This window comes from Amblyomma americanum, chromosome 2, assembly GCF_052857255.1.
Source record: "Amblyomma americanum isolate KBUSLIRL-KWMA chromosome 2, ASM5285725v1, whole genome shotgun sequence".
Lineage (NCBI taxonomy): Eukaryota > Metazoa > Arthropoda > Arachnida > Ixodida > Ixodidae > Amblyomma > Amblyomma americanum.
Genome location: NC_135498.1, coordinates 23,150,327 through 23,177,252, shown reverse-complemented (window position 1 = coordinate 23,177,252; position 26,926 = coordinate 23,150,327). Strand labels below are relative to the sequence as shown.

At 47.9% G+C, this 26,926-nt stretch overlaps 1 protein-coding gene across 1 annotated transcript in view; it reads left to right on the top strand.

Moving 5' to 3' along the window:
* The window catches only part of Hsepi (D-glucuronyl C5-epimerase), a 61,667-nt gene that overhangs the window by 23,021 nt on the left and 11,720 nt on the right, over positions 1–26,926 (top strand). Inside the window, exons 2-4 of the mRNA XM_077653453.1 lie at positions 17,011–17,175; positions 17,999–18,326; positions 20,641–20,880. Coding sequence (XP_077509579.1) covers positions 17,026–17,175; positions 17,999–18,326; positions 20,641–20,880 — 718 coding nt within the window. The 5' untranslated portion in view covers positions 17,011–17,025. The remainder of the gene's footprint in view (positions 1–17,010; positions 17,176–17,998; positions 18,327–20,640; positions 20,881–26,926) is intronic.

Below are 26,926 nucleotides of genomic sequence, written 5' to 3'. Positions count from 1 at the left end.
GTAGACGAGCGCCCTAACCACTGAGCCACCGCTGCGGGTTAAAGGTAGACTGTATTGATTTTGAGCAAAGGAAAGGCGCATAGCTGGCTCCCTGGGTCAGTGCACAGCTCAGTCGCGCTTTGAGATGACGGCTCACAGCGCTCGTGCCGCGCGCATGCGTAGACCAGCTCCGACGCACGCGCGTAGGCTTCGGAAATGCCAGTGGAGTCGGTGTTTTAGACGACGTAGGTAGCTCTTCAAGCTTACACCTTCACCCGCTTTCTCTCACCCGCGGACAAATTATGACAGTTGACGATGATGGTGAACTAGTACATGGCGCAAGGGCAGTCGTGGCCAAACAACGCCATGGCATGAGCTATTTTTGTCCACGCAAGCTGGAGTCGTATCCATTTTGCAGAAACAAGCACCAGTCCATGGGATAGCTTGTACCCATTGTATCACCGGTGGGTACCCGGCGGCACTTGAAAAGGCCACCCTTGCGGTTCAGAGTTGGATAATTGCTTTCGGGAAAAAGAAAGGTGCAGTGACTACTGTCTCAGTAACTGCAGTAACTGTCAGTAGACAGGTATACCGCCTACCATATCACAACCTCACTATAACACAACTAACTAAACTCAGCACAACACACCGAACAGCTGTAAAACAGCGCTACAGATTCCGCGACACGCTAACACCACCAAACTGCTACAGCTGGGATTACATGACAGCATAGAGAAAATAATGGAAGCTCACCTATGCAATCAGCAACGCAGACACAAGCACCCACTGGGCTCCGGTTAGAGCGCTGGACTACAACCCGCCAAATACCGACACCCCCTAGCGAACCACCCTCACGCCTCACAAAGCAACCTGCAGCTGAGACCACTCCGCCGACACATGCACCCAGAGCACCGCAAAGGTCGCAGGAAAGCACGCGTGTCCCATCTCACAAAGCTATGCAATGCAAGGCAATACATTCTATGTACCGACGCAACACCGCACCCACAATTCCCCGGCACCCACACAGCCGCCTTCCTGGACACAGAGCGACCCTCAGAACCACGAAGACCACGGCGGCAGAATGCCTGGCCATAGCACACATCTACACCCTGCTCTCAGACCACACGGCCATCTGTACAGACTCCCAAGCAGCGTACAAACTTTTCCGTAACGGTACCGTTCCAATTCATCTTCAGCCCACATACTATCTGCTCTACCAGCACCACAACAACAAATCAGCATCGCATGGGCCCCTGGGCATGAGGGCATCGCCGGAAATGAGCGCGTTCATCCGTTTGCCCGCGAACTTAGTGTCCGGGTGTCGGTAGATGGCCTCCCCGACCCACATCCATATGCTCACACCCAAAATGAGCCCCTTGACTACTGCACTGTCATACAGCACTGCTACAAGCAAAGCCGCATCGTATACCCTCCTCCCCACTCCGCACTAGACCACTTAGCAAATCGCACATTGGCGACAATTTCAAACGAACTCATTCCCATCCGTTCAGTTTTCCCATTTGTTCCACCCTGCCCTCTTCCCTTCCTGCTGTACCACCTGCCGAGCCAACACTATATATTCACTACATCTGGGAATGCCCACATCCCATCTTTGTCCCGTCCATTCACGAACCCACCACAACCTCCTGGGAGACCGCTCTTCTGGCCACACCAGCCGGTGAACAGCGCAACTTTTTTGACTGGGCAAGGCTGGAGGGGAACGCCAGACGGCTCTTGTAGAGTTGGTGACTCTAGGCTCTTGGACTGAGGAGCCCTCCCAGGAAGTTTGTTTTTTTTATCTCTTATTAAATAAAGTTTATCCTCCTACTCCTAACATCGCACAGCACATGGGCGCCTTTTGCGTTTCGCCTCCACCGAAACGCGGCCGCCGCGGTCTTGTGTTTGCGGGGCGTTGCGTATGTGGCTTTCGCTGTAAAAGGAGTTCCGGAAAGTGGCGTCGAAGATACCGTGACCGAAACGCTCCGTCGGTTGTCCCAGAGAACGACGACGACTGTTAGCGTTTCCTGGTAAGTGCATCGGGTTTGCGGCACTTTGGAACGCAAGTGTTTGCCAAGGGAACGCAGAGAGAGACCGCTCGTCACGGGGAAACAAAAGAACAGTGATTGTGCGCTGCTGTAAAGGTCGCGGTGAAACAAAAAAAAATAAAGAAGAAATGATGGGCGGGAAAGAGAATACGAGCACCGATCCATCCCGGCGCAAACACTGCACTCGAAAAGCACGGCGCTACGCCCAGTTCGCGTAGCGACTTCTTGAGAGGGTACTCAATAGAGACCGCTAGTCGAAGCTGCGTGCGCACCGTGGGTCCGTGACCACTGTTGCCGTGAGATTCGTTCTCTGGCCAGCTGTTACCAACGTGCTTGGGGGAGAGGCCGGGCGTACGTTTCTTTAAAAACAACACACGGGGCGTTCTTTCCTTTTTTTTCATGAACTCGCCTCGATCTGTTTTTAAAGCTGCGTGCACTGGACACAAGTGTTGGCGTTTCTTTAGTTTTTGCTGGTTTCACGACGCGTACGTACTAAGGTGTTTTGCTCCTGGGGGAGTGGGAAGGGGGGGGGGGGGGGGGGGGTCGTGCGGCCCCGTCGCCAACGCGACCGGCTTGATGCGGTCGGTATTGATAGGCTCAGAGAAGTAGGAGTAGTAGATACATTTCAGCTTTCCTTTCTTTTTTTCTTATTCTTCCCTTGAGCGGAGATTTGAGAGAATCGCAACCACGGGAAGCGCGCCGGTATCGACGTCGAACTTCGTGACGTCACGATATAATTCTATTGAAAGCTGCAGCCGCGTCGCGGAAGCTTTTGCTGATCTTTATTTTTTTTTACTTCGCTTATTCTTCTTCTTTGTTTCCGGGCCCGCTCCGCGTGCGTTCCTGGGCTAAATGTTTTATGCAAAACGGTCCCGCGGCTTTCGCACGAGCCGTGGGCGTTTCCCCTTTCTGGCGCGCTTTTTGTCGGCCTCTTGCGCCCGGAAGTGTCTTCCTCCGTAGCTTCCCGCGCGTTTAGAAAAGAACGCCGGCGGAGATACAGTAGCGTGTGGTTTCAGTTTTGTTCGTTCGTTATTTTGGGAAGCCGGCAAAGGAAATTGGTCCGCGTATTTCTTCTTTCGCTGTCTTTTTTTCCCCTCCGCCTTGGAGGGTACAGGATGCGCATCTGTTCTTTCGCATTGATTTCTTCGCGTGTGCGCTCGACTCGAAACGGCGGTTCTTGTGTAGAAGTTTGGTAATTAGATATAGGTCTAGAGGGGCACATCGGGAAAGTTAATTGGATAAGAACAAAAAAGCGCGCGAAACTTCTGACAGTTGTGCGAGGCGATAAAATCTTTTTTCTTGGCATGGCGCTTGAGAAAAAAAAACGTGCGCAAGAAAAGAGTAAATTAAAGGGGAAAAAACGTCGTTAAAGACACGTTTATGGACTGAATGAAACAAAAAAAATGGCAGTGTGTCTGGACGTTGAAATATAATATTCAGCACGAAATTACTATAGCCGAGTACAACTCAAGAATGAAGCCGCAGATAGCTCAGTGAGGAGGCCCTCCAGCCCATGGCGTCGAACGATTTTCTTGATGCCGCGGTTAATCCGATTATAAGCCCGCGGTTTATCCCCTTTAATCTGCCACCCCACGGCGATTTCACGTAGCAGGTCCAAGCGGATTAACCACGAATTCATGAGAATCGACCCACGCTATTGGCTGGAGGGCCCCATTCGAGGGGCATTTGCTGCTTATTTCTTGAGTTGTATCCGGTTAAAGTAGCAGTGTGTGAGAACTAGCTCCCAATTTCACAGAATAAAAAAAAAATTGGCAGCATAAACACGAAACAGTTTTGCACTCTGGAACTTATACTCAAATTGTTCATTCTTGAAGCGAACGAATAAAATTATCTTGCTGCATCCCAATTCGGTGGGAGCTGCATCCTCCTCCGGCACTTTATTTCGGGGGTTGACTTGGTCCACGTCAGCACACTAAAGAACTTCTTGTGAAAAAGCTATGACCTCAGAGACCTTTTTTATCCAGGGTGATGTCAGTGTTCCCAAAATGATCTCATCATTGCACGTGTAGGCCCTCACCCTCTGCCACGAAAGATGAGAAGGTTGGGAAGGGGAAAGCGGAGGGTGACGGCGTTGCTCCGCACATGTTTCTGGGCGCATTAACGGCATGTCCTTGCTTGTAAACGTATTGACATGTGTGTGTATCAGACCAGGCGGGCGTCTACTGCGCATGCGCTATGGCAGGTGCGTGCACCCCCAGCGAAAAAAAAAGGCCTTCGGCCTGTGCTAAAACTCTTCGCTTATGCATCCCAGCATTTGCTGGGCATTCCATCCGCACCTCATGTTCCTCCGATCGAAGACGCACTGCTAGGCGACCGTTGCTGTTTGTGGCATTTGAATGCACTCGTGTTATAGGACTTTATGTCGCACAAATTTCTCCACTTGGCGTGGCAGATGGTAGTATTAAGGAGAAGGATAGCACGCCGCTGGACCGTCTGCGTCATCGGTGACTGCACCAAGATAGAATTTGAAGACCGGGCTTAGACACGAAATGGATTGTTGACTGTAATCTGATATTTTTTTTCTTCAAATCTGAGGTATACGGAGAGAGAGATTCAAATTATGTGGTCACCGGCCCACTCCTGACTACAGGGAAACAAAGGTGCTCACGAGCTCGTCCGCGGTCTAACCTTCTGGGTGGGCCCGGGCCCCTCACGTGATAGCTGCTGGAACCAACTATACTTAGGTGCAAAGATATCACACTGCACTACAGAATAAGTCGAGCGGTATACCCTCGCTAAACAAAGAGCAAGAGAGTATTTGGAGAATCCTACAAACGAGAAGATACCGCAACCTCCTGCTCATGAGCAGATGGTACCCAGAACAATACAAAGACACGTGTAAAAGGTACAAAACACAGCAGACGTGGATCACATGATCTGGACATGCCCAGACATAAAACAAACACATAATGAAGAAAGAAGAGAGGTATTGTGGGAGACTGATGCTATCATTCATCTGCCTGAATATGCCGCCGGCACACAAGAGGTCCGAGCCGTCGGCTAAGCGGATGGGTCACCCCATCCTTCGCTGCTGGATAATAAAGTTATTCAATCAATAAATTAACCAATAAAATAGGGAAACGTGCGCAGTTTTTGTTGAAGGCCGTGATACAGGGGCGTGGCATCGGTAACGAAATGACAAGACGAAGAGTGGGTGGGGGTAGAAACAAAAGGCACAGTAACTGGCTCTCGCAACGGAGGCAGCTTAACAGTGCGGTGAAAAAAAGGAATTAAGAAAAGGGTGAAAAGGGGAGAGGGGAAAAGGCGTGCCGAAAAATAAGTTGATAGCCAACTCTCGTTCGTTTATCGTTCCGAATTGTTTGCACCGTTTCGGTTTTAGTTAGTGACAGAAATATCGCATTTCCCTTCCATGGTTATCTTTCCCGTTATGGTTCCTTCAGCTGGAGCCGCGAGAACCTCAGCGAACAGCAAGCAAAAACAAACAAAAAATGCAGCCGTAACGTTTTGGTGACGCCGTGTTATAAGCGCGAAGTCTCACGGTTATACCTTCTCACACTTAAGCCTCTTGCACAGGATACACTCCCTATATGCCAGAATAAATGTGCATTCTGCGATGAGCACCCACCCGCCGCGGTGGCTCAGTGGTTAGGGAGCTCGACTACTGATCCGGAGTTCCCGGGTTCGAACCCGACCGCGGCGGCTGCGTTTTTATGGAGGCAAAACGCTAAGGCGCCCGTGTGCTGTGCGATGTCAGTGCACGTTAAAGATCCCCAGGTGGTCGAAATTATTCCGGAGCCCTCCACTACGGCACCTCCTTCTTCCTTTCTTCTTTCACTCCCTCCCTTATCCTTTCCCTTACGGCGTGGTTCAGGTGTCCAACGATATATGAGACAGATACTGCGTCATTTCCTTTCCCCAAAAAAAACCAATTATTAATATTATTATGAGCACCCCTTGCCTAACCACATGGTATTGGCATGCCATAGGTACAGAATATATCACCACAATAAGGAACCAAACACTTGAGCAATGCGAAGAAGTGACATCCTTCTCGGACCCAGATGGCCAGGGGAATCTTGCCCGAAGAGCGGGGGAGGCGGCAAAATCCAATGGAATCCACCCACAGGCCAGAGCACCTAAATATATTTTTTTTATTTAACGTTCATTCGAGCGAATCGCAAAATTAAGTCGCTCGATAGTAGCTCGGGCAGCGCATGGTGGCGCTGCTGCTTCAGTGTTCTGAAAGACGCAATCAGGAAGTTTTTCTTATTGCATCGAGAGGGCAAAAAGCAGAGGAGTGCCCGGCGAAAACCAACACCCTCTCAATGCTAAGGCCTCTCCACCGGCCGCGTGACGTCACGCCAAGGGACCGTGCAGGCCCCGCGCTCCGCGATTTCAGCGCGCCGCGCCCGTCTGCACTATTCGGGTACTGCCGTACGTAGCTGCCTTATAAGTGATTCCTTCATTTTCATTTTTGTCGTTGCTGCAGAAAAGAAATTCGCTAGTTTGTGCGCGCCTTAGGCTATCATTTTATCTGCTTTATATATTTTTTTTATTGCAGAACACCTTATTGTCAAGAAAGTTCGAGCTGCTAATACAGTTTTTTATAAGAAACAATTTAGCATACGGCCGCCAATTTCGCATTATTGGTCATTATAATAAAAAATTGATTAGTTAATTTCAATTAATCATCTAATTATTAGGTTCTATCACGTACATGATGTCTGCCGTGCGGTAAAATCCATCCGCACAGACCGCACATGCGTATATCTAGTTGTTAAAGTAGAAGTTCGTGAACATTGAAAAAAAAAACACCGTCTACTGCGCATTGTGTTAGTTTTATTCTGTATTGTGTTTTGCTTAAAGCTTTCACACACAGCAATAATGACACTCACAATAATGTTGCGCTGTTGAGTATTTGTACAGCTAATCTGACCCTTACAATAAAAAACGACGAGACACCAGCAATGAAGTGTGCGCAAAGCATTTTTATTGCTTGGGAATAAAACTTACTTCTTCTTAAGCGTTGCTGCTTTCCGGGCTGCGGCCTTCTGCTGCGCATTGTCTTGTATGGCATCATTTCTTAGTTTGCAAAAGTTGTTTAGAACAACGTTGGTTGCAACGCGTACTACCAAGCGCAGGAGAGTTTGTGCAGTGTGGCCATTTTCACATGTCTCAATGTCGTGTTCGTCCAGGAGGGAAATCGTCTGTGAAATCACGACACCACGTTGATTTCTACAGGAGAGAAAATCTTCCGCGGTTGCTCCAAAAGACAACTTCTCTGCAACTAGTTTAGTCATCAGTACCATGTGAACTGTGCATGGCTGGGGAAACTTCAGCCCTCCTCTCGACAGGTTAGCTATCATGGCAGTATTTTCCGCTTCGATCTCTCGATTTTCAATCACCAATGTGCTGAAGCAAGCAGAACATGAAAGCTTCTTTAAAGCAGCATGAGCAGCGTATCCTGCAATGTAGACAATAGCATCCATGTCAGAGTGGGCGTGTGTAATATCGTCGTCGCTGACAGCCACAGAAAAGTTGCATGGGACAAGATCCTCACTTACGTCTTCAAACTCTGTTTCCTCGCGTGGAAATGTCAAAAGTTTTTGAAGACGAAGCTTCTTCTCACATTCGTAGAGCTGACGCACGGAAATGTGGTACTGTGATCCTGCCAGCTGGCGGTAACGGCCGAACCGGTCTTCTAGCGCATCCGTCTGAAATTTGCCCAGCAGTACGTACTTGAAGTGAAGTTCTTCTAAGCAGTAGCGCGAGAGTTCTACCAGAGAATAGCATGTCAGTCGCAAAGCACTGTGAGTCTCTTTCGTCAGCGAGCCACTGGTGATGTTTATTCTTGCCCAAGCGTCCAACCAGTCCACAACGCCGCTCAGGAAAGCTAACTGTGTGTCATCAACAGACCTTACAGGGTCTTGCATGCTGTCCCTTAGCCTCTGGCCTTTGCAAGGGGTCTTAACATTGACTATTTGCCACCATGTGAGGATAACGTCAATGAAAAGAGCAGTCGACTCAGCTTGAGGAATCTTGAACGCGGAACCATGTGTCCTGAGGGCATTTGAAACAAACTGATTAATGACGTCGAGAGCGAGCTTTACATTTTGCCGCTCCATTGAGGTTGGATTCACGGCTTTTGCGTTCAGTCTGTAAGCAGCCTTCACAAGCGACGTCTTCTCTGAAGAATAAAGCTGCCGCACAGCTGCGAAAGAAGCAGCTTTCATACGAGGAGGCCCTTCGGGCATTGCTCCACTCAAGTCCATTTCAGGGAAATAGAGGCATGTTCCAGGGTTTTTCTGGTTAATCCAATTGTTCCTAATGCACTTCAAGAGATGCACAGGATCGACCACGTAGAAAAGAGGGCGAGCGTTATCGGCTGGATGGGGATAGACAATGCTCACCTGAGGACTTGTAGCAAATAACGACATCATCTTGCGGTTCAGAGCATTGTTGTCCGTTATCACAGCGATAATTTTGAGCCCCATTTTCTCAACATTAATGATTATGTTCTTAGCATGCTCGTGCAAAATTTCTGCGCTCAGTTTGCTCACAGGTAATATGTGAATGACGTCCTTGTTTGCAGAAAGGAGTGATTGTACCATGAACACATGGGCTGTTGTTGCTGGTTCCGTTGAATGAACCGACGATCCTACTATTGTGCCCCCTTTGTAGTCGAAGTATGGTTTTATGTGGATCTCATCGATCATCAGGGTCACTGTCTTCTCGTGGTCTTTCATTGATTTGACTCGTTCTCGGATGTAGGAGAGACAGTGCGGTTGATTTTGCTCCACAAGAGGGTCAGCTTTGTAATTTGAGCAAACACGGCGCAGTGTGGAAGGATGGGGCAGAATGATTCTTGATGCAGCTCTTGTGAAGTGATATGCGTGAGGAGAAATTGAATTCAAAATACTGGCGAATACCAGCAGCTCTGCGCTATACACATGCTGTTTCGCGAGGAGAAGCTCTATCTGCTCAACCAGAAATTTCAGCAAAGAAGACTGTTCTTTCGTCGTATCACTGTCCTCAATGAGGTCTGCAAGCAGTGAACCGACAAACTGCAATACTTTAGTATGTTTCGACTCTTTCGTCACCTCAGGTATATTATGCAAGCCTATCTCGAGTTCTTCTAGCAGCAAGGACAGGCTGGAGGTGTCGCATACTTGAGCTGGCAGAATCCTGCCTGAAGGAAGCGACAGAAGCTTCACTCCATTCAAGAAAACAGAAAGTGACAGATCAGGGAGAACTACCAAGGCGCATTTCACATTAGGTGAAGGATCATTCTCGATGAGAAGGAACCTAACGCACTGCTCATCGACAGAAACGGTCCAGAATTTCGTGTTGCAGATTCCAGGCAACTTAGATTTGAACTCCTCGTAAGATGAAACTTTGTTTCTTTTCTGTTCAAGCTCATTAGACTGAAGTGACTTCCTCATAGCCTCCTGCAAAGCAGCGTTTTCCCTTCTTGCTTTTTTCGTCTCTGGCGATTCACTCCGTCCAGGCGTTGAGGACAAGTATTTTGGGCAGTTTGGAAAAACAGAAGGCGCAGCATCAATCTTCAACTGTAGCCTGTCACGCTTCACCTCTATTATTTTCCCTGTCAGTTCATCTTGGTGTGACAACGTCGTAATGAAGTCGCCTGCGTGGAAGTGCAGTTCACACACCTGCACGAGAAAATGAAGCAAGGCCATTCGCCATGACTCTCCATTGCCTAAAACACTAAGTAAAAAGAGTCTGAATAGTGAACAGCTTTTACATATTTACACAGCTTTTACACAAGCCTTATGCACATCCACAGAACTAAATGCTTCCTGGACAATTCATACATAAGTGTAAGAAGTGATATCATTGCCTACAAAGACAGCATGCCTTTCCGGGAGCGACAGCTCACAACTAAGATAATTACCAGCGCCTATTAAGCAATATTTCAGAGTCTTACCCTCGAATGCTCTGTAGGTGTGAAATCCTTCCGTGGAATGGCTCGCAACCAGGCTTTTCTTCGTACTTCGTCTCTTGGGAAGCAATAAACACGTACTTTGGGACCATTCTGGTAGTTCCCGCGGCACCCGGGAACACAGCACCGGCCCATGTTTCACGAAGTTGCACTCGCTACACGGCAGGCAATCAGTTTCCCATTCGTGCGCTAGCACAGGTACGCACGCCACACAAGAAACGGCCACACGAAACAGACACAGCCGTGCGAGGAGCGAACGGAAATGCACCCAACGCCAGGCTGAAAGACTCAAGCAGCAGCTAGACGCTCACTGCAAGACTGCGTTCGTGTCTGTGCTTGCCCGGGCAAGCGCGAGCACATCGAGGGAGACAACCGAGCGGAGCGGAGCCGCGCTTGGTGAGCAGCCTGACCGGACACTTGGCGTGACGTAGCGCGTGTGGAAAGGAGGGCCTGGAGAGGCCTGAAGAAAGTATTTAGAGGGTGTTGCGAAAACTGGCGATGACTTACCGAAACGAAGGAAAGAAGGAAAGGTGGGTGCGAGGGAGGGAGGCAGGTCAGTCGGTGGAAAGGAGGGGTCACCAGCAGTGCGAGCTGATTGGGGAACCGGCGGGACCTCGAGCGACGCCGTACAATAATTGCGCACTGCAGTGATGTCACAGCAGATGTTGCGACAAGCTCAGGAATACGCTGCTGCTGTTCGCTGTCGCGGACGTGCGTTATAGAGAGCGGATTTTTATGTTTATTATTTATTTTCCTGGCCGAGAAAAGGGGGGAACGGCGACCGCTTAGCTTTGAGGCCCGTACAGGTCCTGCCAGGAAATGTCCGATGCGATGTTCAAGCTCTTTGGGGCGACGGTGCTAAATCTTTCGCGTGACAGTTCTGCGGACTGACTCTGTAGTGTAGGGTTTCTGGACGCTGCAGTTTACCCCTGGCTCCTGGAGGTCGTTTTGGTTTCTTCGTTCAAGTGTTGACGGGTATGTGGCCGTACCCACACGCACTTCTCGCAAGGAACTGTTTCCTTCCCTGGCTGGTGTAGTTAATTGAAACTCGCTCTGGCCCATCCCCCCCTTTCCTTTCCTTATTTCGCGTCGATATATATATATATATATATATATATATATATATATATATATATATATATATATATATATATATATATATATATATATATATATATATATATATTCCTCTCTTTCTCTGGGTACATTTATCTTGTGTATCTTGAGCCGCGTGCGCGCGTCTTGGGCGTCCGGCTTGCAGTGCGCCGGAAATGAGCGGCTCCCGAAAGTGCTGTGCGCGCCGCTGATTGGGGAAGCACTTGTTTCGGGAGCGCCTCCCTTCCTCTTTCGCCCGGGAAATGACCTTTTGAGGGGGGCGCTGTTGTTGTATTGCTTTCTCCCGCCTGCGCTGTCTGACCGCTTCCCTGTCTCTTCCAGCGCCCCCTTCCTTGCATCACCACCCCCTCGTCCCTTGCTGTCGATTTCCTTTCCTCCGAATACCGGACGCTGCCTTTGACGTCACCGGCTTCCTTTCCGCTGCCTTTTTGTCCCGTTCTTTTTTCCCTTTTTTCTGTGGTTGCGACGACCTTTACGCAGTATTGCGGTATGGGGAAAAGAAAGAAGAACGGGAGGCGCGAAGAGAAAATCGCTTTAGCCGTCGATCGAATCTTCATGCGCAGGTCTTCTGTCCCGCCGTCGGACGTTGTGAGTGCGCGTGCGTGCGTACCGAACGCAAACAGTCCTGGAAGGGAACGAAGATTAAACGCGGACATGAGAGCGACGATTCGTTGGCGCTCCGCGACAGTGACTAATGCTTTCTTCTTTTCTTTTGTGTCGTGCTCGTCGTAGGCTATTTGCGTCCTGGCCGATCGGTTTCGTCGGCGTGGACTGTTGTGCCGACCTAGTAGGTTGGCGGATGGCTCGAACCCGACCGCGGCGGCTGCGTTTTTATGGAGGAAAAACGCTAACGCGCCCGTGTGCTGTGCGATGTCAGTGCACGTTAAAGATCCCCAGGTGGTCGAAATTATTCCGGAGCCCTCCACTACGGCACCTTCTTCTTCCTTTACTCTTTCACTCCCTCCCTTACGGCGCGGTTCAGGTGTCCAACGATATATGAGACAGATACTGCGCCATTTCCTTTCCCCAAAAACCAATTATTATTATGATTATGGCTGCACCGAGGTGGCATGTCGTATTGTTGCGGCGGCTGCGTCCCTTTTTTCCCGGGCTGGGGATCTGAGAATAAGACTTGTTCTGTGCGGTCGCTCTGTGTCTCGAATTTCGCTTCATTGACGGCACGCGTTACCTCGGTAAGGTCACGGACGAAAATATACCGGCGTTCGTGTTGTTTTCGGAGGAACTGGGCAGTTGGGCGTGCTCCGCTTCATAATACAGTTTTATCGTGTATACTCCTACCGCGCAGCCGTCAACTGCGCATGTGCGGATGGCCGCGAGGACCTAGGTCGTATGCGTACCTTTCCCTCTCCCTTTATATTGAATCTCAAGGAGATTATATAAATGCTGGTTTCGTACCTTTCGGGAATCGGGACAGTCCGCGTTGGGTCCCGCTGCGAGTTTCGCTTTCGGTGAGCCAAAATTGTTTCTGTGTGCTCAGGAACTGCGCAACAAAGGTTGCATGCGGTGGAAAACGCACGATAACTCGGCGCTCATTGCGAACCCCAAGCCACGGAGATAGAAGGCTTTTCTATCTCCGTGCCCTAAGCAGAGCAACGCCGGATGGTGCTTTCGGAAGTAGCGCAGCATTGTTCGAGCAGTGATAGCGTGACGGCTGCGTCGCACATGGGCACCCTGTGGCAGCCGCTCGTGCAATCCGTACAGCGCCTGTACAGTGAGCGCTTGTAAGGCCGCGCTTGTACAGCGCGAAGGTCTCTGAGCAGCTGTTACACTGGTGTCCTTTGTATCCTGTGCAGTACTCACTTCCGCCTTCATATTTAATGGCAAGCCGCCGCGATGGCTCTGTGGTTACGGTGCTCGGCTGCTGACCCGAAAGACGCGGATTCGATCCCGGCCGTGGCGGTCGCATTTGGGTGGAGGTGTAATGCTAGAAGCCAGTGTACTGTGCGACGTCAGTGCACGTTAAAGAACCCAAGGTGGTCTACATTATCCGGAACCCTCCACTACGGAGTCCCTCGTAACGCGAGTCGCTTTGGGACGTTAAATCCCATTAAACCGACATTTAATATAGCACCCCTCTCTGGCGTTAACCTTGCACTCTGCTCGCTTTCTGCCATAACCTTTTTTGCACGCTTTCTTATCCGCGCTCTCCGCTCCGCACATATCAAGGCAATTCGTCTGCGTAAGAAGTGTGAACATTTTAGCTCCATAGTTTCAGATTAGTTCCGTAGTGAATCGGTCTGGCATGCCACTGCCATTATTGCCGATATTTATTACATTATTCCCGGTCAGCGTAAGTGCGTTTTCTTGCAGAGTTCAGTCGGAGCGCGAAAAGTTTCCCGGCGTTGTTCACTTCACGGCTTGAATGGTCACGTGACCGTGTTTGGAAAAGAACCGAAGCGATGGCCTCGTACTAGAGCATACGCCTCGCATTCGGAAGGTGCTTAATTGGTTCGATCCCCATGCAGTGCCGCTCCGGGTACCTTTCGGTTTCCTAATCGGTGCAAGATATCTCCGGGCCTGGTGATCGGGTCTTCTGCATGTGGTGAAATGCTTGGGTCTTGGACTAAACCCGAAGAGAAGCAAGTGGAAGCTGCACCGGGAACAGGAAGTCAGCACCAGCCCTCGATGAGTCTGGCTAATTCTGCATCTTGGTTTTCTGCGGGCTGCTACACACCGCTATACTGACGATGAGACAAAGAAATTAGCAGACAAGTGCTTACGAGGCGCGAAATTTTCTGTTTCTTTGTCTCATGGTCAGCAGTGTTGTTTGGTGGCGCGCAGAAAACTGAGAGGTAGAACCAACTGTCCCCTGTTTTAACTTTGCCTGGTTTTGGTTCAGCTGTTGCCAACATCTCAGAAGCTCCCGCGGAAGGGTGCCGAAAAGAAGAGCCAGCACGGCGAAGAAGCGCGCGCTCTCCGAGTTTCTCGAACTTCCGACAAGATGGCGACGAAGCCATCTGCGAACCTGCCACGGCTTGTGCGGTGCGATGTGCTGAACGATGTCCCCCCGTGTGTTGATGCGTCGGCAGTGCCAGTTCGGCGCTGTGGGCAGAAAACGCTTGTTTTTGTCCGAGCTTGCGGCCTGTCTACGCAGTAGTCTGGGGACCGGAGGTATACACGGTATCCGTCTTCGACGTCTGCACCGACCGGGAAGCTGGCAGTCCCGTTGACTGAGATTGGAATAAGAAAGTGTGGGTGGGCCAAGTACGAGGGGGGTTTCGATGCGGTGGCGCAGTTGTGTCGCTGCGGTTTCCCAGCGCGAGATGGCAAAGTTTCCGTCGAAAAAGCGTGAAGAGCGAACCGGGCGCGGCAGATCGCCAGCCCCGATCAAACGATCCATAACATCCCCCGTATGGATCGCAACAAGTAGGCTGTTTTTCGGTAAAATTTCGAAATCTTCACAGACGGCGTGTCCGTCAAGGTTATCCCCGTTTTAAACTTTCCTCCGTCTGCTTACGGCTGCGTATACCGCGCCCGGCAGCGGCGTCTGTAATACAGCCGTCAAGCTGCCGTTTGTACATTTTTAGTCGCGCGCTCAGCGAAAACCGGATGGGCCACCACCGGCCATGCTGCCCGGTGGACCCGCGCGTACTTCGGGGGCTGCGCGTTGTGGGGCTGGATTGGAAAAGGGGGAGCGGCGGCTACGGTCTCCGGCGAGACAACACGGCTACTGTCCTCTGCTCGCGAGAGTAGGGAGAAGAAGCGGCGGGTCAGATCGAAGTCGCCGCCCGAGTCCTATTTGCAAGTTAATGAGCGCCGGGACTGGCGGCGGCTTCTTGTTCGTCGGCCGGCGTCGCCCTTTGTCCTTTTTGATGGCGAGACCCGCGTTAGCATCGATCTCCCCCTTGCCTTGCATGTACATACCTGATTTCACGTGGGGAATGGGGGGACGAACTTGAAGAGAAGCAGGTGCACGCATATCGTGGCGAGGTGGACATCATCGCACGGCGCGTTCAAACCGGAGGTGATCTCCTGTATGCGTCCCATCCCCGGCCCGCGACCTATCTCGTTCTTGGTACCTTCGTGCACTCTTCTTTTTGATCCTTTTTTTTTTAATTTCGCCTACTCTTCGTGCTTTCTGCAACTCTCTCGACCAGACTGCATTAGCAAAACAGCGTACCTGAGGGGAATGACATGTTGAAAAGAATGGAGCTTTCTGTGCCTGCTCTATGCAGACATGAACTTCCTCTGTGCGTACTGACACTGACAGCTACCGTGTATGCTCGGCTACGTACCCGTCAAGCAAAACTGTTCGGAATGAAGCGTACACAATGATGCTATATTAGTTTAGTGGTTTAAGGACAAGTGTGGCAGACTGATTCTTGCAGTTGGCAGTAAGGCAGGATAGTTGAAACGAGGGCGCATCCAGTGTTTGTATTTTGAAATTGCTGTCAACACGAGCTGTGCTGGCGACACAGTTGTGCTGGTCTTTACACAAGGCCTGAGCAACGATGTTTGGCTTTGAATTTTCATGCCTTGTATTCAACATGTCAGAAAAAGTTGAGGAAGTCAGACGAAACTCTTGCACGGTCCTTCTCAACAATTTTACTGATGAGGTGACTGATGCACATCAGTCACTTTCTGGTGGGGTGTTCTGTACGCAGCTATGTGCTGCCAAGCCAGCTTTTGACGATCGATTAGGATACATATTTTCCTTCTTTGTTCTTTTCAAAATGGTACACATCACTGTGGACCAGTTGGATAAAGAGATATTGTTGCTCAACACTTTTTTATTGGTCCTGAAAGTTTGTGGCGCCTTGTCTTTTTATTTCCGCAATCCCCACACAAATTTCTAGTGACACTTTGTAATGAAAATGGGTTTTTACATTGTTTTTTGTATTTTTCAAGGTACGGTTACTAACTACATAGTTCTGATTTATGTTTGAGGTGGTCTCAGTCTGCTAGCCAACATTTCCACAGGGAGACTTGTCTTCATCTGGGCCCAGACAAAGACAAGTCTCCGTATGGAAATGTTGGCTAGCAGACTGAGGCCAGACAAAGACAAGTCTTCGTCAAACCGTTGGCTAGTGCCTAGGGCTCTTTCTCCCCACCCGACCCTTGTTCATTTTGTTTCGTGTTGTGAAGGATTGCATATTCCTGCCTTCTCTCTACCATAGTTCTGATTTAGTTGCACATAGTGCCACCCGCCATGTCCACTCACATGCAACCACACTAGTGAACATTAAAAATGGACAGCAACAGCACATGTCAGCTGATAATTGACCTCACTGATGGTTAAAAATACTATGGCTATGGCAACGGTCCTTAAAGGTGCACTAAAGAGGAATCTTAACTCGTGTTTTTACCACGGGAACTCGACCTACACGTTCCGAGAATTCTTAGAAACCTTGAATTGCTGTCCTGTGTGGCCGATTTTTCTAACTTAAACTGAATTAAACGTCCCGACTACCGCCTTTTTTTTTTTACTCAACACTGACAGCAGGAGAAGTTAACCAACGCGTGGAATGCCTTTCAGCCAGCCCCGTGGCGGCTTGCCGCTCTGCCATCAGCAGAGTGATACGTAAATCAAAGAGTCTACGCATTTTTTTTATTTCTGTGGGCCCAATTTGCGGCTATGTTGTCTGCGATTGAAACTATTCATTCACAGAAACCTAAAAACAAAATAAAAGCGAAAGTGAAGCCGTCACGGGATTGTCTGACTCCTCCTACGTTCAGTGTTGATTTTAAAAAAAAAGGCAGGAGTTGGGACGTTTAATCCGATTTAAATGAGAGAAATCGGCAGCACAGGACAATAATTTAAAGTTTCTAAGAATGATCAGACCATGTGAATCGAGTTCTCGCAGTAAAAAGATGTGTTTAGGTTCTTCTTTGGCATTTCTTAGATACATTGCTTTCATAGCAGAATTGGACATCACTTGACTCGAATGTGCATGTGTATGTGTGCAGGCATGAGACCAAGCCATGCTGCTGGGAGGCGGCATGAGGATGCGGCCCACCAAGAAGTTGCTGGTCGTGCTGACACTGTCAGGCGCCGCGCTGACATTGGTCTCCTACCTGGCACGCTGCAGCACACGCAGCCCTTTGAGCGCTGCCGAGCCGCTCCTCATGCAGGCACGTGTCACAATGTTATGTTTCCCATATGTTTTTGTGCAGCTTTTAAAGATGAAATGCTTGGAACATAGGGTTTCTCAAAGTTATGTACAGAGGAAAGAGGCGTTGCGGTCAGTCAGCTACTGCGGTTAGTCGCAGGGGTGTCGAGAAGTGCATACTTCATATCTGCTCTTGCTAGTATTTGCTATTATAGAGAGTGCAGATTCACTCGTAACAGTACAACCTTTGTTCGGAAAAGGCTGCTGCTCGAATCCTGGCACATTCAAACTACCCCGAACAACATCAACCGCACAAAAGGAAACCTGCCCAGGGACTTCACTCTGCAACTCAAAGAAGAAAAGCTGCCATTGACCGCCTGCCCACAGTGTGACAACATGGCTCACAGCCTTAACCCCCAACCTCCTCCCCCTGTCCGCCACATCTTTTGCATCACAGCTTTCGTTCCTTTGACCTCCTCCTCCTTCCCTTCATGCTTTCTTAAAGATGCTGGCTACTGCCCCTAGTCACCCCTGATGATGGAGCCAAGCCGGCTTCAAAACGTTGGGTTTAAAATTAAAGTTTTTGGGTGGAGATGTGCAAACCTTTGTTCAGACAAACCTGCAAGAAATATTTTGCTATTTTCTATACAAACCTAATACAAATCATCCTCTGGCATTGAAGAAGTGAAAAACACATTGTTAAAAGTGTTTAATCTGTGCCCAGTGGAGAGCATCGCAGTGCAGTTGTGATTCTGTAGCAGAATCCATCTAATCATTGTAGCTTCTAGCATAATGGAAGTTTTGGCCGCTTTTTTCATACAAGATGTGTTGCCCATTCTCTTCAGGCTGACTCCAGCAGCGGGATCAGTGTGGGAGCGAAGGGCAAGGTACACCTGACCCAGGAAATCAAATGCCTCATCAATGACGACTATGCGGTGCCGTGCAGAAAGGAAGGGCCTGAGGTGTATGTGCCCTTCAGCTTTGTGCGGAAGTACTTTGACGTGTATGGCAAGGTTGCCTATCGCGACGGCAAAGAGGTGCTTGACTGGCAGCACAGCTACTCCAAGGTCATGGCCCCAACATCCCCGTATCAGACGGCAGGGCCATTCCTCTGGTTTGAAAACTACAATGTGGCTGTCCGTGACCGGGTGAAATGTATCAGTGGCGTGGAAGGTAAGGCTGGTTGTATTCCTAACACTCTTCTATGCACCACATTGGGACTTGCTTGAGTTGCGCTTTGCTTTGTAGGGGGCATGTGAGAGGATGAGTGTTTGGTATATGTGATGCCTTGAGATCTTTCCACATTTTCTTTGCAAAGGACGTTAAGTGTAAGCATTATTAGAGTTAGGCATCTAGTTGCAATTAGAGATTTGTATCTGGCCACTAGTAAAAATGAAATGAAAATTGTTTTTTTTTTAGGAAAGGAAATGACACAGTAACTGCCTCACATATTTGGGTGGAGTGCTGTAAGAGAAGGAATAAAGGAGCGAATGAAAGAAAAAAGGAAGGAAGAAGTGCTGTAGTGGAGATCTTCAGAATAATTTCGACCACTTGGGGATCTTTTAACATGCACTGACATGCCACAGCACACTGGCGCCTTTTGCATTTCGCCTCCCTAGAAATGTGGCTGCTGCGGTCGGGTTTGAACCCGGGTACTCCGGCTCAGTAGCCGAGCGCCCTAACCTTTGAGCCACCGTAGCGGGTCCGTTAGTAACCACCATATCAGTTTTTGGAATTTCCAAAACGCGATTACCCTCGCCGCTGTGGCTGGACAGAATTTGGCAGCATCATGCAAAAATACATGCGCTTTCAAAAGCATGCAGGCAAAGCAACCCCTCCAGTGCATGCACTAGTCGAAAAAGCCAAATTTTGCCGAGCCACAGCAGCGAGGGTAATCGTGTTTTCGAAATTCCAAAAACTGATATGGCAGTTACTAACGGCCCGCTGTGGTGGCTCAGTGGTTAAGGCACTCGGCTACTGATCCTGAGTACCCAGGTTCGAACCCGACCTCGGCAGCTGTGTTTTGATGGAGGCGAAACACAAAGGCGCCCATGTGCTGTGCGATGTCAGTGCATGTTAAGGATCCCTAGATGGTGGAAATTATTCCGGAGCACTCCACTATGGCACCTCTTTCTTCCTATCTTCTCTCAGTCCCTCCTTTATCCCTTCCCTTATGGCCTTACCGGGAGGGGTAATTCAGGTGTCCCAGACATGTGAGACAGATACTGCGCCACTTGCTTTCTCCAAAAACCAATTTTCATTTTTCAGTTTTTACTAACAGCCAGGTACAAATCTGGAACTACATGCCTATATCTAATACTAGTTAAAAAGTTGAAAATTGTTGAAAAGTTGAAAATTGATAACTGTTGAAAATTACTTAACCATCTTGCTAGCTAAAATGATTCACCGGTTTTCTGGTATCTGCCAACCTTGGCAATACCATGCCGCAAAAGCCATATTTTTGCCTCAGAAATCTTATATTTGAGAAATACTTAGTCTTCCTTGTAACACCCGATATAAGTTCTATGTTGCATTTGAATTGGGGCATTAGTTGGTGGATGACAACGTGCTGCAGTGGCTTTGATGTTTGGCTGTTAATTCCAAGGTCGCAGGTTTGATCTTGGCCGCAGCAGCTGTATTTTGATGGAGGTGAGATATAAAAGCACCTGTATGCGTGCGATGTCAGTGGATTTTAAAGGACCCCAGGAGATCCCAATTAATGGGGAGCCTTCAGTACGGCATCCCTCATAGCTGATGTATCACTCTGTCGGGATGTTAAACACCATAATTTACAATTGTTTGATGGCTTGTTTTGGCACAATACTTGAAATAAACCAATGTGTGGTCTTCATCTGTGGTATAACCTGCTCTCCATTTTTGTCATGTTCACCTTACCCTACTTTTTGCCTCATCATTTTCATTCACATTCACTCATGTTCAAGGAGTCCCTGACACATCGATGGCAAGGACCACAGCTTAAAGGAGCATAACAATTTGCCTCAAAAATATGCCTCTTCAATCACAGAGTGAAAGTGCACAGTGCACAGACATGGTTGAAAGACCTGATGTTGAACAGGCTGCCTTTTTGCCTGTGTTGCTTTTCAGTGTCACGTGCCCTTGCATGTCCTCTGCTCTTGCTAATTATAATGCTTTTTCAGTGCCAAATACCTTGTAAGGTATGCGAGGTAGTAAAAGCTTCCATTCACCTGGACCCCGAATAAGGAGGTCATTTGTTAGTTGATGAATTTAGGTGCATTTTGGTGTGAGAGATTTACGGGAAAGAATGAAATTGAGGGTACCAAATATTGTAGGTGGAGAAGACAAATTTTCTTTGAGTGGGGGGCACAGTGCAAGAGAATGAAGGACACAGGCCATCAGCTAGCCCAAGCTGCAGCCCTATCACTTTGCACTTTGAGGCTGCTAATAGTTCTCCACAGCCACCATCGGCTGCAACTTTTCATCACAAAGGCACTTGCGTTTCCTGCAGGTGTGCCCATCTCAACTCAGTGGGACCCCAAGGGCCACTTCTACCCAGTACAGATTGCCCAATTCGGCCTGAGCCACTTCAGCAAGAACCTGTCCGAGCCAACACCATCGGTGGCCATTCTCGAGAATGGTGTACGTGCCCAACACGGATCCTGGGTGGCCTCTTCCCGGCTCAAGGCGACCTATTCGAGGCTTCTGGACGACGAGACCGAGGGGCACGTTTTCGAGTTCCGAACCAGTGGTACTACTTGTTCTTTCTAGTTTTCATCTCCAGTGTGCCTGTGTTCAAAGCATGCGTGTAAATCAAAGGGACACTGAAAACAACTCATTGCTATTTTTGTTTATTCCTTTCAGACACGTATTATGTGTACTATCCAGAAAAATAGAAAAGTTTTATTGTGCACATATAGAATCCCCTGCATCAGATAAACACGATTGGCTCAAATATTTTAGAAATTTCGCGCACAGAACATCTAAATGCATGTATGCGGAATCGCAGCCTTTGTCTTTTATCACACGCATTTGTACACAGTTATTTTCCTTTCCATTCAAAGCTATTTCCACAATCAAAACTCGGTTACAGTGTCCTTTAGAAAAAACATTGCACCACGCCAGAGGAAAAAGAAGTGGCAGCACAAGGCGGCACTTCCTTGCTGCATCATAAAACTTCGCTACATCCATCTTTATTTCTGGGTTTGGAAAATTGGTTCTTTTTGGAGACATGAAATAGCCCTACCTTCACATCCAGCGGAAATTTCATATGTAGCTGGCATCGTCAACTTGTTGAAGGCAGTGCTATATGCTCTGAAAAAAAAAAATTATTTAGTAGACCTAGGCTTACTGGCTTAGCGCATGAATCAGCGAAAGCTGTTGTAGCTTTGGTTTAGGTACATAGCCCTGTATTCTGCCATGGAAACACTTATTGAAAATATAGGTTCTTCTTTCCCATTATCTGCTGCTTCTTTGGAATTATGAGTTTTATGGTCACTCGAGAGCAATCAAAGACGAATTATTACCCGCGGCGGTCGAATTTCGATGGAGGCAAAATTCTAGAGGCCTGTGTACTGTGTGTTGTCAGTGCACATTAAAGAACCCCAGGTGGTCGAAATTTCCAGAGCCTTTCACTAGGGCGTCCCTCATAGCCTGAGCCACTTTGGGACGTTAAGCTCCCTATAAACCACAAAGCAGGAAATATGTACATAGTATTAATGACAGCTTGTGATGGACAAACTTTCTGGCCACCCCGCGGACCTTCTCTGCTGCTACTTGAGCGTGGGGTCAGCTCACTTAGCTCTGGAAAGTTGACTGCTGAAATCAGTGCGGTGGCAATTAAATAGTAAAATATCCTCCATCCTCTCCGCACATAAAAGTAAAAGAGATAAACTAGAGCTCCCCCTGACATCAGTTTGAAGCTTCACAATTCGTCAAAAGTGATGTCAGGGTTTCTTACTCTCCTTCGTACAGTTACCCGCGGATTGTGTAACATTCCGTATCAGGGGCAACTGTCCACAAAGACGGACGGGGTGTACTCGAATGTTCGGGATTTAAAACAAATTGGATGTCAGCTGTCAACCCAAGAACATCTGACACCTCTGTCGCGCGCTCAGTGGTCCAATGCAGTCATTCAGTTCCTATGATGCTCATGCCGCTCACTATAAACATGTTAGAAGAAACGCTATACATCACCATAGAGTGAAAAATAAGGTCAGGAATTCTGTTCAACTTATAGCCATTCCCTCAATAAACAATAAGACACGTAAAAAAAAAAAACAATGTTAAGAACCTTACACACCCTCAAGTTGCGCATTCCTCTGCGCTCCCCATAATTTTCCAAGCCACTAGGCCACCCATCGCCTCCCACCCTCTTCCCACTAGAACTTTCTCTACCCTAAAAGTGGAGAGGCTTTTCTTTCTTTGCCATGATGGCAGCCATTTAATTTAATACAATAAAATAAATTTAATTAAATTAATTCAACACTTAAAGGGGCTCTGAAAGGGGCTTAATAATGTTGCGGTATGCTTGGGATGTTGAAGCACGCCACTTCATTAATATTCTCCAGCAAGAATTTTTTTAATGCGCTTCGTAGAAGCTAAGTTATTTGTAATCAAAATTTGAATTTCAGCCTGTTTGTGCCACTGATCTCCACTAGGTGGCTGGATGCCGCATTCCCGCTTTCCGAAGTCGGCGTAAGTGAAGCCACCGGAAGTTCAGTGGCATGTCCCGGAAGTTCAGTGTCTGCTGTGTATTTCAATGCAAAAAGTCGCATCTTTCGCACTTCCGTCCTCAGTTTTTCGCGTTGTTTTCATTTAAAGTCTACTGTAATATCAAAAGGAATAAGCAAGCTCAACGCGAGAAGTGTGTACATTGTTTCGGGAACTCTGCAATTTCAGAGACACCGAAGAAAACAGGCATACAGGCCTCACGCTGCTGCGGCAAAGGGGTATGTGCATTAAACACCGTGCTCTTATCTTCCGAGCATAACTAGGATAAGGAGTGGAATTACAATGAGTCTAGGTCATCTTAAGAACAAAATATTCGTGTAGCAAAGAACAGGCGAATGATGGCACGGAAATCCTGACGCTCGAAGAGCCACTCTTTATACAGCTGACGCAGTTTCTGTTTCGGGTTGGTGGCGGACGATGTCTCTTCTCATCGATGGCGGTTGATGTTTATCGCTTTAGGGTGTCGATTACCTTCCAGACGTGCTTTCAATCTAACTTTATAGCACAGCCACGTTTCATCTACACAGCACAAGAGAAACGACTGACGAGAAAGACGAATGCAGCAGTGCATGTGACAAGCGCTGTTAGAAGTCGACTGCACCAAGCATCACGAATTAAACCTCATTACAGCATAATCTGCTACAGTACGAAACTGTACTTGATACACACCGTCAAAAAGGCAGCACCATATACATTAGGGGCGCGCTAATGTGAAACAGCAGAACACGATCGGCACATCAGCAGATAGTGGCCTTGCCCTCGCTCCGGTTATTCGGTCTAAGCATAATTCGGTAAAATGGTGACTTCAAAGTCGGCTGCGTGGTGAAGGTTTCCACCTATTCTTTCATTAATTTATCCCCAATTGACGGTATAACTTGGCCTTAGAGCGTGACAGCGTGCATCACAACAAAGAGCAGAGCTAGTGCAACGGGACAACACAGAGCTGAGCAGACGAGGTTCCGTACGTACTGTGTGTAGCGACGTTCTGTCGTCTGCTAGTGTCGTCCTATAGCGATGCAATGGAACCTTATTTTTAAAACGTCTTTCCCGAAGAATTTGCTGCTCTCCTCATGCAGTTGACGGCGCAACAGGTAGGCATTGTCATGAAAAAGGACGAGAACGTCGAAAAGACAAAATGCTAAGTGGAAAACGAAAACTAAAACTGAAAAACCATGCTGAGTTCCAATTTCGTGCACTGCCAAAGGCTGACTTTCGGGACATGCCGCCCAACTTCCGGTAGCTTCACATTCGGGCGCCCGATGCGGCATCCAGCCCCCTAGTGGAGATCAGTGCTTTGCTCCTTTCCCTCTCATCTCAGCACTTTTTGCATGCTGGAAGGTCGGCGCTCCTCCGCCGGTGCCTCCTGCGGGTGCAGAGCTTTCTGACCCGCCGAAGCTACGTGGCTTATTGGCTGTGGCCACGGTAGCTGTCTGACGTCTGAAAGAATCTAACCAATAGCCACCTCTCAACTTGTATATGTACACAAGTGCGATCCATGGAGGAGGGCGTGAGCATGAAAAAGTCACCAAGAAGGGCTCGCCAACTTTCACACGTGATTGTGGGTTCTCTGCTGCTTGTAGAGGTGTGTTACTTGTCTCAGGTGTTCATGACAACGCACTGCAGTGATTGAGCGAGTTCATGTGCTTTCCCTGGAGGGTGTTAAAGCCCCTTTAATTAAGGATCTTGCAGCTGGTGTTGTAGGTACCATCGTAGAATGCAGGGCTATATGGCTAAGCCAATGCTATAACAGCTTCGCTGTAAAAAATTTCATAAAGTCATGTGCACAGTCGTAGATGCTCTGTTGCTAGGGGCTATTGTAAAATTTTATTGTTTGCCTTTTCATGGCTTTGTTGATGTTCATTCTGCAGCGAAAGACATTTTTATTACTGGGACATTTGGAGTTTAAAATTGAGTAATTTTTTTAATCACTCATTTAAAACCTGTGACAATGATTATATTAAGGAAATTATTAACTCCATAATAACTGGCTGGAAGTGGCTGTCAGTATGATCTAGCCTGAGAGATCCCCTAACAAAAAGAAAAAAAAGTATTCGCATCATTGTTGTTTGCTTTTGAAGATGGGTGATGGAAGCGATGCTTTGTGTTCCATTTTTGGCCCTTTCTAGTTTATGAAAGCTCCATTTTCAGTGAAAGTAGCTTCTTTGTAGCTTCTTTGTCTTTAAAATGCAAGGATCAGTCAATAGAGGGTAGCTTCAATTTATCCTAAGTGTCCCATTAAAGTATGCCAGTGTATTTCATTTCTGACATCAACTGTAATCTTGGAATTCCTGTGTTGGGGTTCATGAGACCACCTGAAATAACACAAAGAAACTTTGCAGTACAACGTTCAACATCATCTGATTATACTATGCAAAAAGCTTACCCATGCCTTTCATTAGAGCTGACACAATGGTTTTCCTGTGCGAATCACACCTTGTGGCGTGTTAAATTTATGCTGTGAAGTCCACTGGTATGAAAACATGGCTCAAGAGTTTACCAGAACTTGCAGGTTTCTAGGGCGATCTTTTTTCGGTTTAAAAATGCTTGGAAACTGCACAATGCTTCTTATAAACACCTGTTTTCTATGCACAAATGCATTCTTTACTTGGTGGCAATTTTTCCGGCAATGAAAGGCAAGGCGAGGAGCAGAGCCATTGTAGCTCTGTCACTCTGCCAATAGTTCGCCCACAGGACGGCCACCTCGCATGCTGCTTGGCGCTTGGTTTTTTGCTTGGTCGCGGTAGCAGCTGGTGCCATCTATGTAAGCTTCTTGGAACTGGAAGCACCTCAACCAAAGTTGTAACCAAAAAAAAGCTGTTTCTTCTATGAACTTCTAACGTTGAAAATGTTAATTTATGTTAAAAATATGATGACGAGAGTGAGCAAGTGTTATTAATATACTATGTTTTAAGATAAAACTAATAACTGTAACCAGGGGTAATAGTAGCTTGTTAGAAAGGAACGGCTTATTTTGGCTCTGTAGGCTTGGCTCCATTGCCAAGAAAAGCGGCTGTGGAGTATGGGGATTGTACACCAGATATTTTTTTACCCACTTTTGCACCAGCACTTTGCACCAGCACTTTGCATGTAAACTTTAAAGCTTGCCTTGTAACTACCGATGTCTTTAATGGTGCACATTGTGTATGTGGCTGCATATTGCATGCCTCGCATACCTGTCCATGAAGGTAGGAGTGCTTCCATCCTTGACTATCCACATTGCCCAGGTGAACTTTGAAGAAAGCGGAAATTAAAGTGACGAAGGAGTTCTCTTTTTATCCCTTGTGATTGCACGCCTAAGCAGCCATTGTTACATTTATTGCTGCTGCCTAATTTAAAGCAGCTGTTGTAATACAGTAGCCTGCAGTGGAAATGTTCCTTTTCCAACATGATAGGAATAAGTGGTATGAAGGGACGACGGACAAGAAAAGGGAATGCAGAGTGCCCTTCCTGAGAATTCCTTCTTGCAGTTTGTGCCATTTTGTACTGTTTGTTCCTATTATGAACATGTACCAGCATGCCAAACTCTCCATTTTACTGTTCATAAAACTTCGTTTGCCTCACACCCACCACAGTGGCTAAGTGTTTATGCTGCTGCTGAGCCCGAGGATGCATGTTCAAGCCCTGCCACAGCGGCCGCATTTCAATGGAGTATGAACACAGTATGCCTCTGTTCTGTGGGATGTCAGTGTACATTAAAGAACCTCAGGTGGTTGAACCTGATCTGGAGCCCTCCACTGCAGCGTTCCTCATAGCCTGTGTGTCGCTCTGGGACGTTAATCCTTATATACTATACCGTCCCATATCATCATTTGCCAGATTGGCTTAAAATATAGAACGTGGCAGATGCTAACTACTGTGTGTTGGAAAAGAGCACTTAGAAGCTTTAGAAGCAGTTTAGGAGCTTTCAGGGCACCAGGTTTTCTGGTGGACCATGTCAAAAAGTTCCAGTAGCACCCTGGCACTTCAATGGCCTGTGAGTGGTGGTTAGGAGAAAAATTTTCACCTTCCGGAGAATAAAAGTGCCAGGCACGCCATACTGCGCAGCACAGAAGCCAACCAGGTTG